Source organism: Cydia splendana, chromosome 5 (genome assembly GCF_910591565.1).
Source record: "Cydia splendana chromosome 5, ilCydSple1.2, whole genome shotgun sequence".
Classification (NCBI taxonomy): Eukaryota; Metazoa; Arthropoda; class Insecta; order Lepidoptera; family Tortricidae; genus Cydia; species Cydia splendana.
Genome location: NC_085964.1, coordinates 22,568,060 through 22,583,898, shown reverse-complemented (window position 1 = coordinate 22,583,898; position 15,839 = coordinate 22,568,060). Strand labels below are relative to the sequence as shown.

Genomic DNA, 15,839 nt, shown 5'->3' with positions numbered 1-15,839 from the left:
GGTACTGTACGGAACAAGAACCTGGTCGGCAGCGACCAGCGCGAGTACCAGCGCAACTCGCATGCGAGTTTCATACCATTGCAGGTTTTGATCGATCGGTTGAATTGGACGTAACCAACAGTCCGCAATGTAGCTGAAATCGCATGCGAGTTCGCACACCGTCTAAATCAGCCCTAACGCACTCATGATTGTTCATATTCATTATTGCTTCCTTTTTGCACACTTCAATTATCTTTAAGCGTTAGTGTAATTCTAGATATGTGGGTTAGACTAATTATGACAATATGTTATTATAGTATTTACCATTTTTTACTCCTAACATTTTATTATAAAAAAAAATTTCTTCCTTTTATTATAATTTCACTACTTCAGACTATCAAGAGCCAAATTTCAAGTGTAAACTAAAAATCTTTTGAAAAATCCTTTTTTTTATTCACAGCAATGGCGTCAGCAAACCGGACTATAAGCTTCAGGCATAAATTATGGATTCTACTATCTGTGTTCCTGTAAGTACATTATCTTGTACAATACGAGCAACCAATGCAATACGATCCTATAAGGTATTTCACACACTGACACAACTGGTTATTAGCCTGAAAACTTGACATAATGAAGGCATGAGTGGCATGACGACATTTTTTTTGTCTCTTACAGAACGCGAACCGGTATAAAACCCTAAAACTATTTATTGAAAGCGATTTTATTATAAAAGACGTTAGGTATAATATTCAACAAGTTTGAATGCTTCAATATACTCGTATTATTATAAGTAGTATTAAAATATGTAATTTAGAATTTGAGGTTAAGTATAAAAATGGACGATTGCAATTATTTCATTAGATAAAGATATAGATGTCGGCGGCCGATCGTAAGATCAGGCAGATCGTAATGTTCCTGTGTAATGTTTTGACGATAGTCACATTAAACCAATACATAGGCAGGATAGGTTCGTTAGGTTGCTTCAGATGCCCGAAGGGCAAACTGCCCAGAAATAGGAGCCCCGCGTAGCGGGGCTTCGTCGACTCAGGGAACGAGTCAAAGATTTTCACGTTTCACGATATGCCTAGGAATTTCACGATATGCCTGATCTTACGATCGGCCGCCGACATAGATACCGCCTAAGGTACTATTTTCAAACATAACAACGTGATAGGAGTATAAGAAATAGTTATTTGTTTTACAAGGGGGCAAAGTTGTTGTTTAACCGCTCGTGCTAATATTGATACCTGAGCAAGCGAAAGATTCCTTAACTTGGAATCTTGAACGTTGCGAGGGTTTCAAATCACGAGGGTTAAACAAAATTTGCCCTCGAGTGAAACACAAAATTTTTCACCACACCAACCCGAAGCAAATATTAAATGTTTAAATATTAAACAAAATCAAACCAAATCAAATTCAAATGAATGTTATTAAATACTTATTATCCAAAATCATCATTTAAAAGTCAATTCTACTAGCAAACATAAGAAAACAACTCAAAATTTGCAAAGCAAAGTGCAACTTTGCTATCCGTTTTTGAAGTGCAAAGTAAGCCTTTCCGAGCTGGTGTGGTGAAAAATAACTTAATAACCACCGACATATTAGTATTATTTTGCACAAAGAATAATGCTGTATTCATATAATTTTATATTCTTAAAGATATTATTTGTAAGAGTATTTTTATTACTTGTACGTTTGAAATTTGTGTATATCTCCCAGTGTTATATTTACTTTAAGCCAGAATGATTTTAAAATTTTTAAACACCGAAAATTATGTAAAAAAATAACATTTCGACAAAATAAATATCGAATAATAAAAAAAATACTTATAAAATAATACAATTCGGTTGAATAATAAAATGCACTTACCCATTTAGTTTATTCTCAAATTAAATTTACAGATCTGTAAAATGTGTGAATGTGAATGTGACATAGAAGTATGTAAAATCATCGGCTGTGGATGATAAATCAATTATAATTTTGCCATGCATTTAGTTGTCATTGTGACCTTAACTGGCACCAAACGAAATACTGAACATAACCGTTTGACTCTGCAGTTTTTCCTAAGTAACGCCATTACAACTAAACTGTTTATTTAAACTTTTATATATGTGTGGTGGTAGTGCTGGTGGTCATAAATCGAGGGTTGTTCTGAGCAGATAAAAATGTTCTCGAAAAAATGCAAATACATGGTTAGAAATTCGGTCAGGATCCGGTCAGGTGGTCATTCCACTTGTCCAAGACCTTTGTCCAATGTGTATTTGCGTCTCACATTTTAGGCTTGTGCCTGCTCGGTCACTACAGAGAGCGCTCCGCTCTCGGTCAATCGGTCAAACGAACTAGTTCGGTCTTTTAGTTCCTTTAGTTCAGTTCGGTCATTATGAGCTGAAATTAATATGAATCAATTGTACAGTAGTTTTAAAAAAATTTTGGCAACTGAATTACGATTCAAGTTGTACGATACTATATGACGGTTAAACGTTAAAAAGCTTGACACAATAAAAACAATTATTTGATTTTCCTTCATACTTTTCAGGTTTAGGACTGTTTGTCACTCTTTTGTCTCGTTCGCACTCGTGCCAGCGTCATTGTAAACTATTTCGTTCAGTCTATTTTCTGTTTCACTCATGTCAAGCGCTCACCAATCCCACTGAACTAAAGGACCGAAAGACCGATTAAGAGCGTGCAAAAGGATTTAGTTCTTTCGGTCCTTGGTGGGATTTCATTCTTAACAGTTCTTCGTTCATGACCGACACAAGCCTATCACATTTTGCTTCAAAAAACCACCACCCTAAGAGGCTTAATACCAGATACTAAAATGACACTTGGGTTGGCCAATTCACCCTAATTTTGTGTTAAAATGACATTGGGAATGGGGCAATTGAACTGTCATTTTAGTATCTGGAGGAATTGGCTTGACCTGACTTCCATCCTTTTATGTGTCAGATTAAGGGTGAAATGGACCATAATAATGTAATGTACACTTCACGTAGAAAGCCTTTACGATTTAGGGTACAGCTTCTCCTTAAATCCTTGATGGTGCAAGATTTCATAATTTTTCTATGTCTGTATAGTGATTTGTAGATTATTCCATGACATGTATACATGCAATTCCAAATAAAACATCCAAATTTATGATTAAAAGTTATTTTATTTATATATATGTCGGGAATTGTGGGCGTATCATACTATCGGCAGCACATCAGAACCTTCAATCGTGGATGACGAGGGCCTTCAATGAAATACGATGTTCAACTCACAATCTTTACTGCACAAGACTCATTACAAATCACAGCACGCGTTACGTTTCTTATCTTAAGCAAACCAGTGGATTAGACCCAGGAGCCGCCTCAGACGTCATCTTCTCCCGTTCGTTCTCATCGTGCTCCTTCTGAAGATTGATTGACAGCATAACTTCAATTGTTCTGGACTTCAATTGTTTTAAGAGCGCACTCTATGACGTCTTTGCGGAACTGCGTCGAACGCCACTCAAGTGTTACGTAACACCCTAGTTTGCTCTATTTGTCAAGGTTTGCATGACAAAACGCCTCTTGAAGGCGATAGATGGCACATTTCAGCCATTCTCCGACACGGCCAACCTGACATTGTACGGGTCCCTCCGTACGTTATCCATCCCCCTTTATGATTTTCACTGGTAGACTAGAGCGAAGATGAGATCTTCTTCTCCCAAAAGAGACTGTAGAGCGCAGATCATCTGCACCACCACGGCATCCTGACATTGTATGCGTCACTGCATACATCTGCGGACAGAATACAACAATCTGAGGTATCTAAGCTCATTGCTCGGCCTACCTGACCAAAGTAAGTTCCTCCATAACTTTTGAATACTGACAGGCAACTGAACTCAACTCTTTCAATAACACGCACATAGATCATTGTTGTGAATGAACAAGTTCAGCATCGGTAGCATCACGATATTCAATCAGGCCATATTTCAACGGAAATGGGGTAGAGATACATTTCGAACAATTCATTAAGAGACTTAAAATGCAACAGCGTGAAAATAATATCACCATAAAGATACAATACAAACTAGCTTTTAAATGAACCTCACCACAGAGATTCCCCTCAGTTGAAACACATCTTGTATTGAGCTCTCGAAAATAAATGGTTTTCCATATTTAACTGATTTTATGAACATTATCTGCGCACCTATTCTTTACTTAAACGTTTAGTATTCCCTAAAAGTTTAGTGTTCCCACTAATAGATTTTCTTATTTGATTTCATTGATACCTTGATCCAGATCTATTTGCCATTTTAATCATTACCTCAAAATGTTAGCTAGGATCACAGAAAACAGCGATGAAATTAGTTTATCCGTTTGAAAGATACTTGGCCGCACGCACACAATGGCCTCTCACCCAAGACGCGTGTATCATCTCCGTTATCTCATGGTTAAAATGTTTAGTAAGTTTGATTTAAACTAGTAGTTCGCCCCGAACTGAGAACTCGCGGTTCGCCAAAAAGTTAGATCAATTTAATGAACCTGCTACTTAGTCGGCAAAGGATCGAAAACCGCATGTGATTTATTGCAAGGTCTGCGGAGCCCATCACAACACCATAGAGATTAAAATAAACTGTATCTGTGGTAAGCCGTTATCTTTCTTGTCAAATGTCAAATACCTATATTGTTTATTTTTATCTTGTTAATTATTTAAAAATAGTAAACTTAAAAACAATATTATAAAAGCCGAGCACTTTCATTTGATACCAAACTCGACCATACTATCTTGCAAATAAGATGACCAGAAAAGCAAGACCCCTCACAAATAGCTTTCTAGCCTTTTAAGCTCTTCTAACTCAATAACACCTTGATCGAGCCTGCTCATAATTTAATGACAAAAATACAATGCCCTCAACTACACGTTTACCCAATTACATTTAAATTAGAACAAATTTACTTAAGTTATTGTGTATCAAACTATCCTCTGATAGCTCAGCTTAAAAACATCGAAATGCCGGGACGTGCCCCTAGCCAGCCGTGTGTTCCAAGTTGAATGTAAGAACTTCACTTCGCTTCGCTCGCTCGTTCGATCACCCGCCTAAGTATAAAAAGATTGAGCCAGGTCAATTGATTTCAAACCAGCTTTCTACCATACCCTGAATATTTTGATTAAATTTTGGTACCATTAATTATTTGTGTATTCCTAAACACAATCATTAATTCCATAAACAAAAAGAAGCATATTGTTATTAATCGACACGTAATTTTAAGTTTCGGAATAGGACTACGACAGTTTACTTATTCGATTCTCATATTAAATAGTTTAAACACGTACCAAAATTGCGATCAGTTCAGTTTAAACCGACTTCTCTATTTTATTCCTTCTGTACGGACAACACATTTACAAGACAGCTTGAGAAATTTTCAAAACTTGATATATTATCAGGTAAGTCCAGTATTATACTTTCTACGAAAACCAAATTGTATTTTTTTTTATCGCTTTCATAATTTTTATTAAGAAAAAGGCAAGAAAACTTGATCATTATGTGATATTTACACACTGACACGACTTGTCTTTAGCTGACTGACACAATACTTCAAAAACCAGATAGCTCTCAAAGAGGTTCAAAAAGGTTGAACATGCATGAAATTAATAAAGAAGTTCACAACTCGTTTTACAACGAACGATCTAGCGTAACAGGTATTAGTGGCAGAATTTCTATTCTAAATCAAACCGCTGTAGGTACTCAAATTTTGCTAACTTCTTTATCGATCAAACAGAAAATAAATGCGTTCGACTCTATTCGCTAAACATCGACAACTAGTTTCGTAAAAGATCATAAGGAACATTATAATTACTGTAAGGAGTACGAACAACTTTTTGTACTAGTTCCATAACGTGCGTAATAGCGTACGTAGTAACATACTTTAATAATTTTGGATAATAAGTGTAATAGACAAAGCGTTATTTTCCCTTTTTTTTTCAAGTCTCATTTTTGCTGCCTTCTACCGAAAAATACTAAAATAGCATGCCAAAACCGTTCTGTCATTTGCCTTCACATTTAAGGGGAACAATAATTTTAACCATAATATGAGGAATTTTAAAATTTGTTTTAAATCACGTTGCGTGTGTTTTGTCCCTAATGGACGCACGCGCGCACAGCTTTGAGTGTCGAGCGAAAAACTAAAAATGTGTCTATCTGCACATAATCATTGACACGGTTTTTTTTTCTTTGGCATACACACGTAATTAATCATTAATACTTTCTTTTCACATACATCAACCAATGCCTACAAGTCAACACCAACTTCCAAATAACAGTGCCAACACCTTGGCTTTACAACAGCTTGGTTCCAACACACAGCTAGCCTCATCGCCCGGTCCGAAACCCCCATGAATTGCAGTTACGAATAGGACTGTGCCCTCCAGCACCCAGTCCTCAAACGCCCTCTGGACAACTCAGGTTCCGGTTGCGACCGCCAACTCAAGTGATGAACCTCTCAAATAAACTATCCTCAAAGAGGCATGAACTTCACGTTTCGTTTCTTACGACAATGTCATAAAACCAACGCGGAAAGTGGTATACCTACGTAGAGAAATCTAATCCCAAAATGTGTCCCTTTAAATAGGTAGTGTTTTAATAAATCAATGAATAATATCCTTCTCAAACTGCTTACTCAGCTATTATTATTCAAGCAATATGCAAAATTATCTTAACCCATTGAGTGATAAGTAAGTCAAATCAAGTGTCAAATCGAATCCAAAGTTAATCAATTAATTTTAAATTATTTTATCATTGTTCATCAAATTCAATTTGATAATCATAATGGCCCTTTGACAGATACACATCGCAAACAACATATCACTGAATCACAGAATTATTGAAAAATTAAATGTCGGGTCTAAATTTAAAATTGTTTTGTAGGTACTGTAAACTCTAAAATCTGACTGCAAAAATGACCACAAAAGGATTCCTTCGGCTTCGATGCGGTTAAAATAATCACCATTTAGGTTCTTCAAATAGGAACACACAATTTTCACTCATTACGTTTACGTTTCGTTTTGACTAGTTAATTTTGGATGTGAAGTCATTTTAAGTAATCAAAGGAATGCACAATTGCACATGATTAAAACTAAGTCAGAACTATCCGTCAACGGTCATGAACTTTACCACTAAGTTCTCGGTTTACTTTTCATATCAAAAAAAAATATCACGCACATACTTACCACCATCATAGGCACAAGCTAGCAAAATAGAAATCATACTTAAAGGTGAGAATTTTATATTCACAGTGTGATCGAATAATGGCATCAACCACTCGTGACGCTTCTCACGATAATATTATTTCGTCCACGACACAATTTGAAATAGTACGTCTCCAAACAAAAAAATTAAGGTGCATTTTGCTAGAAGCTATTCAAGTTGTGACGGTATTACATGCCATAGTGCTCAGAAAATCGTTAAACAGCCTTACATCGTCTTAACAGCAGATTAAAAGTCCACGTACCAAAAGTTTTTTTACATACATTCTGATTCTGACCATTAAAGGCTAGAGTAGATATCTCGTAGGTATCTGTTCTCATATTTTCCTAACTAGAACCCATCACGCCGGCTTTGTGAAGTACACTCAACACAGTTACAAATCATAAAACAATGGACGCAACTCACGCGATTTCCAACTTCCAGCGACAGTCTGGCAACCAGTAAATATGCAGCTCCTCTCAGCTTCTGTAAACAAACTAAGGCACCCACGTTTCTGCAACCGCAGCTCCAACCCGTGCGAGACGGGAGATCTCGCAGCAACTATCTTCATTCTTCATGGTGCAAAGGACTGTAAACGTATTACTTAGAGTTACAACATTAACAACATTCACGGAAATTTCACACAACATAACATAAAAAGCAATGCAAAAACTGGATCACAATTTATAAAATATCAAATATGTCAACTGTCATTTCACTTCAAATATTTTCCATCACGATACTTCTTTATTTTCCACCAGCGATAGCATGAGATTTCTTCATTTTCTAAGGCCTTTAAAACTCTTGAATTAAGGAATGCCAGGGATTTTCAAAATCAGGGTAGATTTTTGGGACCTTCAGTCCACCTTCATTTGGCAAATTTGAGCTTTCAAGAGGAATTCCGTAGCGAATTCCGTGTGTTCGGCCACACTTCTGATGTCGGGAATTGTGGGCGTATCATACTATCGGCAGCACATCAGAACCTTCAATCGTGGATGACGAGGGCCTTCAATGAAATACGATGTTCAACTCACAATCTTTACTGCACAAGACTCATTACAAATCACAGCACGCGTTACGTTTCTTATCTTAAGCAAACCAGTGGATTAGACCCAGGAGCCGCCTCAGACGTCATCTTCTCCCGTTCGTTCTCATCGTGCTCCTTCTGAAGATTGATTGACAGCATAACTTCAATTGTTCTGGACTTCAATTGTTTTAAGAGCGCACTCTATGACGTCTTGGCGGAACTGCGTCGAACGCCACTCAAGTGTTACGTAACACCCTAGTTTGCTCTATTTGTCAAGGTTTGCATGACAAAACGCCTCTTGAAGGCGATAGATGGCACATTTCAGCCATTCTCCGACATATATATTACCCTACAGATTAATTGCCTGAGCAATATTTGACGCTAAGAGCTGTTTCCCACTGACGTCCAGTTTTTTGCGGGTACGGTTTTTTGCAGGATTCCGTTTTAGTAGTATAGGTGCTAATATAGTAACTTTCACACGAGAATTTTGTTTGCGGGATCTTGCATGCATACTACAGAAAACTGGATACTGGAAACCGTACCCGAAATAAACTGGACGTCAGTGGTAAACAGCTCTTAGGCGACCTTATAGTTTGTTCGTGTTAAGAATGCATAAAAATCATCATTGTCCGCCAGCCGGCGATGCTTGTAACCAATCAAATCCATCCTAATTAGAAAATATGCCTTCAACTGGTCACTGTGAACTTGACTTTCTAATTAGGAACGGTTTACTAGGCAGTTTACCCAAAACCTTTACTAATAAGGGTTTTAGTAATCTTCTAAAAGGAAATAAAACTAATATATTTTTCAAAACATTTAATTAATTAGTACATCAAAACAAATAACATACAATTTCAAACATTTCGGCAAGTTGCATTGAATGTATTAGACCGACTAGACATCTACCGACGGAGCGATACAGAATCACACGTTTAGTAATATAAACACGAATATTCGTTCAAAATTCAATCTAAAACTAAATAAACATACGGTCCAAATTTAAATACACTTGCTTATTAATTGGTACTTATATTACTGAGCGTGCGGCGTATCAGTTGCATGGTAAAATAGCATAATATAATTGGATATAAATTCTCAGGGTACGGGTCTTTATTGCTAAACAGTTGAGAGGGACAGATTGAAAGAATTAGAATAGAAAAAGAGTAGTATGATTTTCTTATTTTATTTAAACAAACAACCGAGTCTCTTTCGGTTGCCCATATATGTATATCGAGTGTTTTTTTAATTACATTGCATTTAATCAGATCCATAATAAAAATGTACGTTCACATGAAAAATAGCTAACCAGTAAAAATCATCATATTTATAAGTATAATTGACAATTTCAGAGTTGTACAATTTTCTGATTTATCAAGACAAAACGAAAACAATATGGGGCGTTCATTTATGATGCGAATACAATGATTTAATTTTGAACATATTTTTCTCGTGAACGTTTCATACAAATTGGAAGACCACAGTGACCATTATAATTTGATTTAAGAGATCAACACTTTACTCAGAATGGACAAATTTAGAGGAACTCAAAAAAAATGTGTCATTGCTGGATTACAGCATCTAAGGTAATTTCAAAATTATTATTTAAACTTTTTTTTTGCGTTCCATGAGTCCATGAGTGTCCATTGAACCAATACTTAACAAAGAGATAAAGTACAATGTACAAAAAAAAATTGTTTAATTTTCAGTGTAAGTTAGCAGTGGTTTGGTATATTTACTAACTAGTTTGAAATAAATAAAAAAATACGTTCCTTTTAAACTTGTATCCTTCATAACGATGATTCATGCTACTCAAGTTATATACATTTTTGGTTGCAAATTTTGCTTCCTCGACCCTTTATTATATAAGGTTTTGAACCATATAAATATAACGTTACATTTAACAAGTTACCATTAACACTGGACTTGGTCCGTGGAAACGTTTACAACTGAATTTTCAAATACAAAAATATTGGCTCAATCACAAAGTCATTTCGGTTGCCTGGCAACCTCATACTTAACATTCGGCGACCAACCCGGTGAACGACCCAGTGTGTTTGCGCTAGTATAAGTATGACAAAATGTAATTTTCATTTCATTGGAACATTTCTCTGAATCAAAATATATTTTCCTTTCATTTTAATTTACGTATTTCAAATAAACGATTCAGCACACATGTGGCATTTTCTATAAGACGATAAATTGTATCATTTCTCACTATCATTAATTTGAACTTCGACCTAATTGTGATATGTTAGAGAACATCTCAAGGTAATAAACACAACAAACCATTTTTTATCAATATTAGAGAGTTTAGATAGATATTTAATTTTTTCTGTGGCATATGTGTATGGTGCATTGAAAATTATTTACGGCTAAGCTAACTACTGTTTATTCGTTGAATTTATAATGATGTGCGTTAAAAACATCAAAAAATATTTATTTAATCGAAGTATATCAATATTTTTAATAAGCTATTTGATATAATAGGTACTTAATCGTTATATATTTTTTACAAAAATGTTTTTATATAGCTGGTAAATTTTAATGAAAGTTTCAATTGATTGATTAATCGACGTTGGTATAAATACGATTTTTTTTAAAGTGCTTGAGCATAAACTCATGGCTATTTTGGTCCTCAATGTAAGAAATCTTTTGTAAATTTTAATTTCGTTGATATCCCGCCCTGTTGTAGCCTTATTCTATTGAACAATTATATTGTTTCTGGTCCCTGGCATCGGTTGTGTGAAGAGTTGAAGGCACTCTTGTAGTAAAAATGTTGAAAGGCATGCTCATATATGGTGTTTTTATGTACTGCGCGACATAAAATAGTAGAAATTGAATAAAATGGAACTAAAAAAATTCCATACTAAATTGTTGCCATGTGCATTTTACGTCAAAAATGTGACATTTACGTATATATAAAGTGGCGCCCTCATTTATTTTCTACTATTTTATGTCGCACTGTAACATTGTCATTATTTTAATTTTTGGCAGATTTTTTGAGACCACACCTATTCCTGCAAATATTCGATTTTCAAAAATGTCGCAGTTGTGTAATTAAAGTTGTACAAGTCGGCCGAAATGAATTACCCTTAACCGAAACTTATACTGGCAACTATGACATGACAAACAAGCTAGATCGAGTTTGATAGCACGAGTAATATAATAATTGATCTTGCCTTTTCGAAGTGGCCACTTTTACTTTTATAGTCGGCGCGACCTAAGATCACATATTTGACAGTTATCAATTGACCCGTTAAGTATATATAAATATATAGCTGTACGTCGTTAAGACTATCAGTTAAACGGTAGGTACATATTAACTTAGTTTCATATACATATCTTCGTTTCATATTCTACTATAAATTCAAGCTTTCACCTTTGAAATTTTATAAAATTACTGCCAGCCAATAAAACCAAGCAGTTTAGTGCTAAATGCCATATAATTGGATGGTCTTATCCGATTACGTAAAAAGCGACAGATAGCTTTTTAACTAGATATCTTTGATTTATTATTTATTAATATAATTGAACATATTTCTCATATCAGAATTGCCAGTGAGCGTCTCGGTTCAGGGGTAATTTACACTTACATTAACTACGCTAAAGGTTACACACAGTAATGGCACATTTAACATGTAGCATTCAACATTACTATAAAAAGTATCTGTTATATGATTATAATAAATCTTTGCTCTAATCACATCAGTACAGTTTTCCTTACATTTACATATTTAGCTACTATGTCGACATTAAGCTAATAATATTTTTCGTTACATATCACAATTTGCGGACATGTAGTGGCGAAAGTATGTGACCTAACTTCGACCGGTAGCATTCTCAAATCTCACCATTTCAATATATTTAATTATTTATTGTAAAACCAATATTGACGAGTGCAAATTATATATAATAATAGTAATTATAGTACTTATAGGTATACTAAGACTGAATATAGTAAAGATTGCCTACCTAGTCGTGAGAATCAAAGAATCTTTTTTTTAGGTCATTCCGACGATAATAATACGAGACCTACCTGAGATATTTAGGAATTACAGTCAGTGTTGGCCGAAAGTTAATTCAAATTGAAAATGTTGGCCATTAACCATTATAAATTGACTCGTAAACTGTAATCGTCCGTTACGGTTTAAGGTTCAATTTATAATGGTTAATGGCCAACATTTTCAATTCGCATTAACTTTCGGCCAACACTGATTACAGTGTACACGTTAATATTGTTTTTACTAATAAGTAATGATGAACTTGAGAAAGTACCCGCCGTTTAATTCGGGTTAATTTCCAAGGTTTCCTTCAGTCGCAAGTTTTATGTCCTCCCGCGCTAATTAGGGCCACCGCACACTAGCGTCTTTTGAGCGTCAGCGTCTAGTCAGCGCTATGGAAAATGGCGTTGCGTCGAGCAGCAGCCATAGTTTACCGCCGACGCTCGGGAGACGCTAGTGTGGTCCCTAATGCACATACTCGTACCATTCATAAATACGCCATCCTTTGGCCACATTACAACAATTTAGCTATGACAAAAACCATCAGTTACATTCTGAAAAGATGGAAAAAACGCTTACTAATACCATTCATAATATACGATTTAATAATTTACGTATTTGGTAGTTTCAATCAATTAGCCAGCATATGGTCACGGCATAATTGTTGTAATAGCTTTTATAGTATGCCATTTATAGGATGGTATATTTTCAAAACATACTCATCGCTATCACAAGCGAGATTGAACTTCCATCGTTACAATGCATGAGATTAATTGAATTTATTTTACTATTTGATTCCCTCTTTATACAAATAATTACGCTATATGACTACTATATGTTCACTTATAATAAAAATCGAAAATAATTCCTTATCTTAATTTTAGACGTGTGTAAAAATGGTCAAGATTAAACTAAATTCATGATTATAATTCATCAAATCAAATCGTCAATTTAAATATATTAGGATAAATTAAAAACGCTAAATAACATACAGTAGGTACAATACTTAATATTAAAATAACACGCGTTTTACTTCCCGAGAATTCAAATAGTAGATTACTTATAAGTATAACTTTTACTAAACGAATACAGGGCAGTATTTTCATTAAGTATTGTAACTTCCGACTACATTTTAATAAAAAAGTAATCCAGAATCGAAAATACTGTCCTATAACCTGTAATACCTATCTACATACATTTAATAGGGCTTCATCTTTAATAACATTTCCAAAGCTGCGCAAAACAATTTAATCGATTATCGATTAAATTCTCCACCTAACTTAACCTTGAACATCAAGCTTAGCAACATGATTATGTATATTTCTACTCGCATCGACAATTATAAGACTAATTAATTTAATAACAACATCGATACAAAGCTATCACTATTTACATAAAATTCGAAATCAAAAATTGCGTCCATCCACTCCCACCACTCCAAGGATTCATTTGCAGAATATAATGTAAAATATGTAATTTATTAGCCCTGTAATACTGACTCACATGAAAACATAATTGACTCGTCCGCTGTAGACAAACATCCAGAAACAGTCCACACACGAATATAATATTGAGAATCATTAACACTTCCAGCCATCGCAAGGAGATAGTGTCCGCGTCGCTTATCCTAGCATCCATTCATCCGGTCCATTAAGAATTCACGCAATAACTGCTTTGAGCCTTTGACACGTCACTACAGTATGAAATGCATAGCACTGTCTGTTCCCGGCCGTCCCCGGGCGCCTCAGTTTAAACTGCAACAAAAACATTAGGTTAATTTTGTCAACGTAATTTTGGCAGAAGAAAAACTTATTTCCTTTAAATAGAACGGCAGCTAAAAATAGCCGCATTATTGTCGTGTAAATTATATCGTAAGACGAACCATACAGAATGATTAACAAACGAGACCAGTCAGAAGAAGAACTCACCCTGGTCGAAGGTGCTCGGGTTGATGTAGGAGAGCAGGTCGCTGTCGCTCATGTCCGTGAGCCCCTGCACGGGCGCCGTCATCTCCTGCGACACGGCCTGCGACACGGCTTGCGACACGGCCTGCGACACGGCCTGCGTCACGGCCTGCGACACGGCCTGCGACATGGCCGACAGCGGCGGGTCGGCCGCCGGCTCGCTCGGGCTCGGCTGCTCCGGCATCTGCATCGCGGCCCCGCCCGCGCTCTCGGTCGTCAATATATTGGCCGTGTTGATCGCCGACGTGACGAGCGCGTTCATGGTCGAGTCGGACGTCAGGATCTCCGCGGCGGCGTTCAGGATCATGGACTTGACGGCGGCGGGCGGCGTCTTGACCGACGACGTGAGCTCCGTCATCATCATGAGCTCCTCCTGCGACGGCGCCGGCGCCTGCATGACCATGCGCTGCCCGCCGTCGCACATCATGCTAGGGGACACTTGGGGGTTTAATATTACGTCCGGAGAGATCGCCGATGTCGGGAGAGGGGCCATCAGGGTGTCGTGGGGCGGCACGGAGCCGACCGCCGCCGTCGGGCTGAGCAGCACGTCGGACGCGTGCGACGCCGTCGAGGATGACGTGGACCCGCCGGAGAGGTGGTCTTCCACGCGGGAGTTGACCAGCTCGTCGAGCTTGGCCGCGTCGGCCGGCAGCATCACCGCCGTCGCTTTCATCGCGTCCTCCACCAGGGCCTCCATGTGTGCAGTCTGTTGCGCGATGCGCTGCTCTATCTGATCGGTCTCCATCTCCATCTTGGTTATCGTGAAAGGGTTGAACGGCTCGTTCGGCCGCTGCTGCGGCTGCGACATGTGGCCGAAGGTGAGCAGGCCGGGCTCGGCGGCGGCCTGCATGCTCGCGGCCGCCACTTGCATGCTCGCGTCGGCGATCATCAGCTCGCGGTTCAACGCCTTCATGTCCTGCTGCATCGGCATCGCGTTGTTCTTGGCGGAGATGAGCCGCCGCATCGGATCCATGGGCATCGGCATCGGCGCGGGGTACATCTGGCCGCCCGGGTCGTCCGAGTTGAAGATGGCGGCGGTGACGGACTCGACCATCTTGTCGGTCTGCACCTGGTTCTGGATGGCCTGGAGCTGCTGGGTGAAGGAGGCGAGGGGGGAGGGGGGCTCGCTCTGCGGGGCGGCCGGAGGGGACAGTTTGATGGCGTCGTAGGCGACGCCGAAGGAGGAGCCGTCGCGGCTCGCCTCGGCCTTGAGGCGGAGGTCGACCACCTTCAGGTCGTCGGAGAGGAGCGGCTGGGCGAGGCGCTCGGGCCCCTCGGGGCCGCAGGAGTCGGCGTGGTCGTGGAGGGAGTGCTGGCTGGAGTCGTCCTGCAGCTCGGCCTTGAGCCCGAGCGGCTCGTGCGGGTCGGGCACGATGATGGAGGGCCGGCGCACGGGCAGCGCGGGCGGCGGCATCATGGCGCCGCCCCACATGAGCACGGGCCGCGCGTCCTCCGCACCTGGGGCGACACGGAACACGGGGTCATTACAACGGCAGGGCGTGCGGGGCCAGCCTAACTAAGTGCCTCGGGGCTGTCGGGCACTGGGCAGCTAGCTACGTGTGGGTGGAGTCTGTCCTACAGTCAGTCTGAAGTGTACTTGAGCAGTGAGTTCGTCTCGTATACTGAGAGTGCGTGCAATACAAGTTTCGCCCATAGTC

The 15,839-nt window shown here is 38.6% G+C and overlaps 2 protein-coding genes across 4 annotated transcripts in view; one reads left to right on the top strand and one right to left on the bottom strand.

Moving 5' to 3' along the window:
- Positions 1-610, top strand: part of LOC134791013 (dedicator of cytokinesis protein 7) — an 86,713-nt gene extending 86,103 nt beyond the window's left edge. The window contains exon 41 of the mRNA XM_063762064.1: positions 440-610. Coding sequence (XP_063618134.1) covers positions 440-479 — 40 coding nt within the window. The 3' untranslated portion in view covers positions 480-610. The remainder of the gene's footprint in view (positions 1-439) is intronic.
- A 12,841-nt stretch (positions 611-13,451) lies between these two features.
- LOC134790909 (uncharacterized) overlaps positions 13,452-15,839 on the bottom strand; it is a 108,955-nt gene continuing 106,567 nt past the window's right edge. For all 3 annotated transcript variants that reach the window (XM_063761906.1, XM_063761908.1, XM_063761907.1), the window contains 2 exons: positions 14,146-15,639; positions 13,452-13,971 (listed from right to left, as the gene is read on the bottom strand). In XM_063761906.1, the coding sequence (XP_063617976.1) occupies positions 13,967-13,971; positions 14,146-15,639 (1,499 nt within the window). In that variant the 3' untranslated portion in view covers positions 13,452-13,966. The remainder of the gene's footprint in view (positions 13,972-14,145; positions 15,640-15,839) is intronic.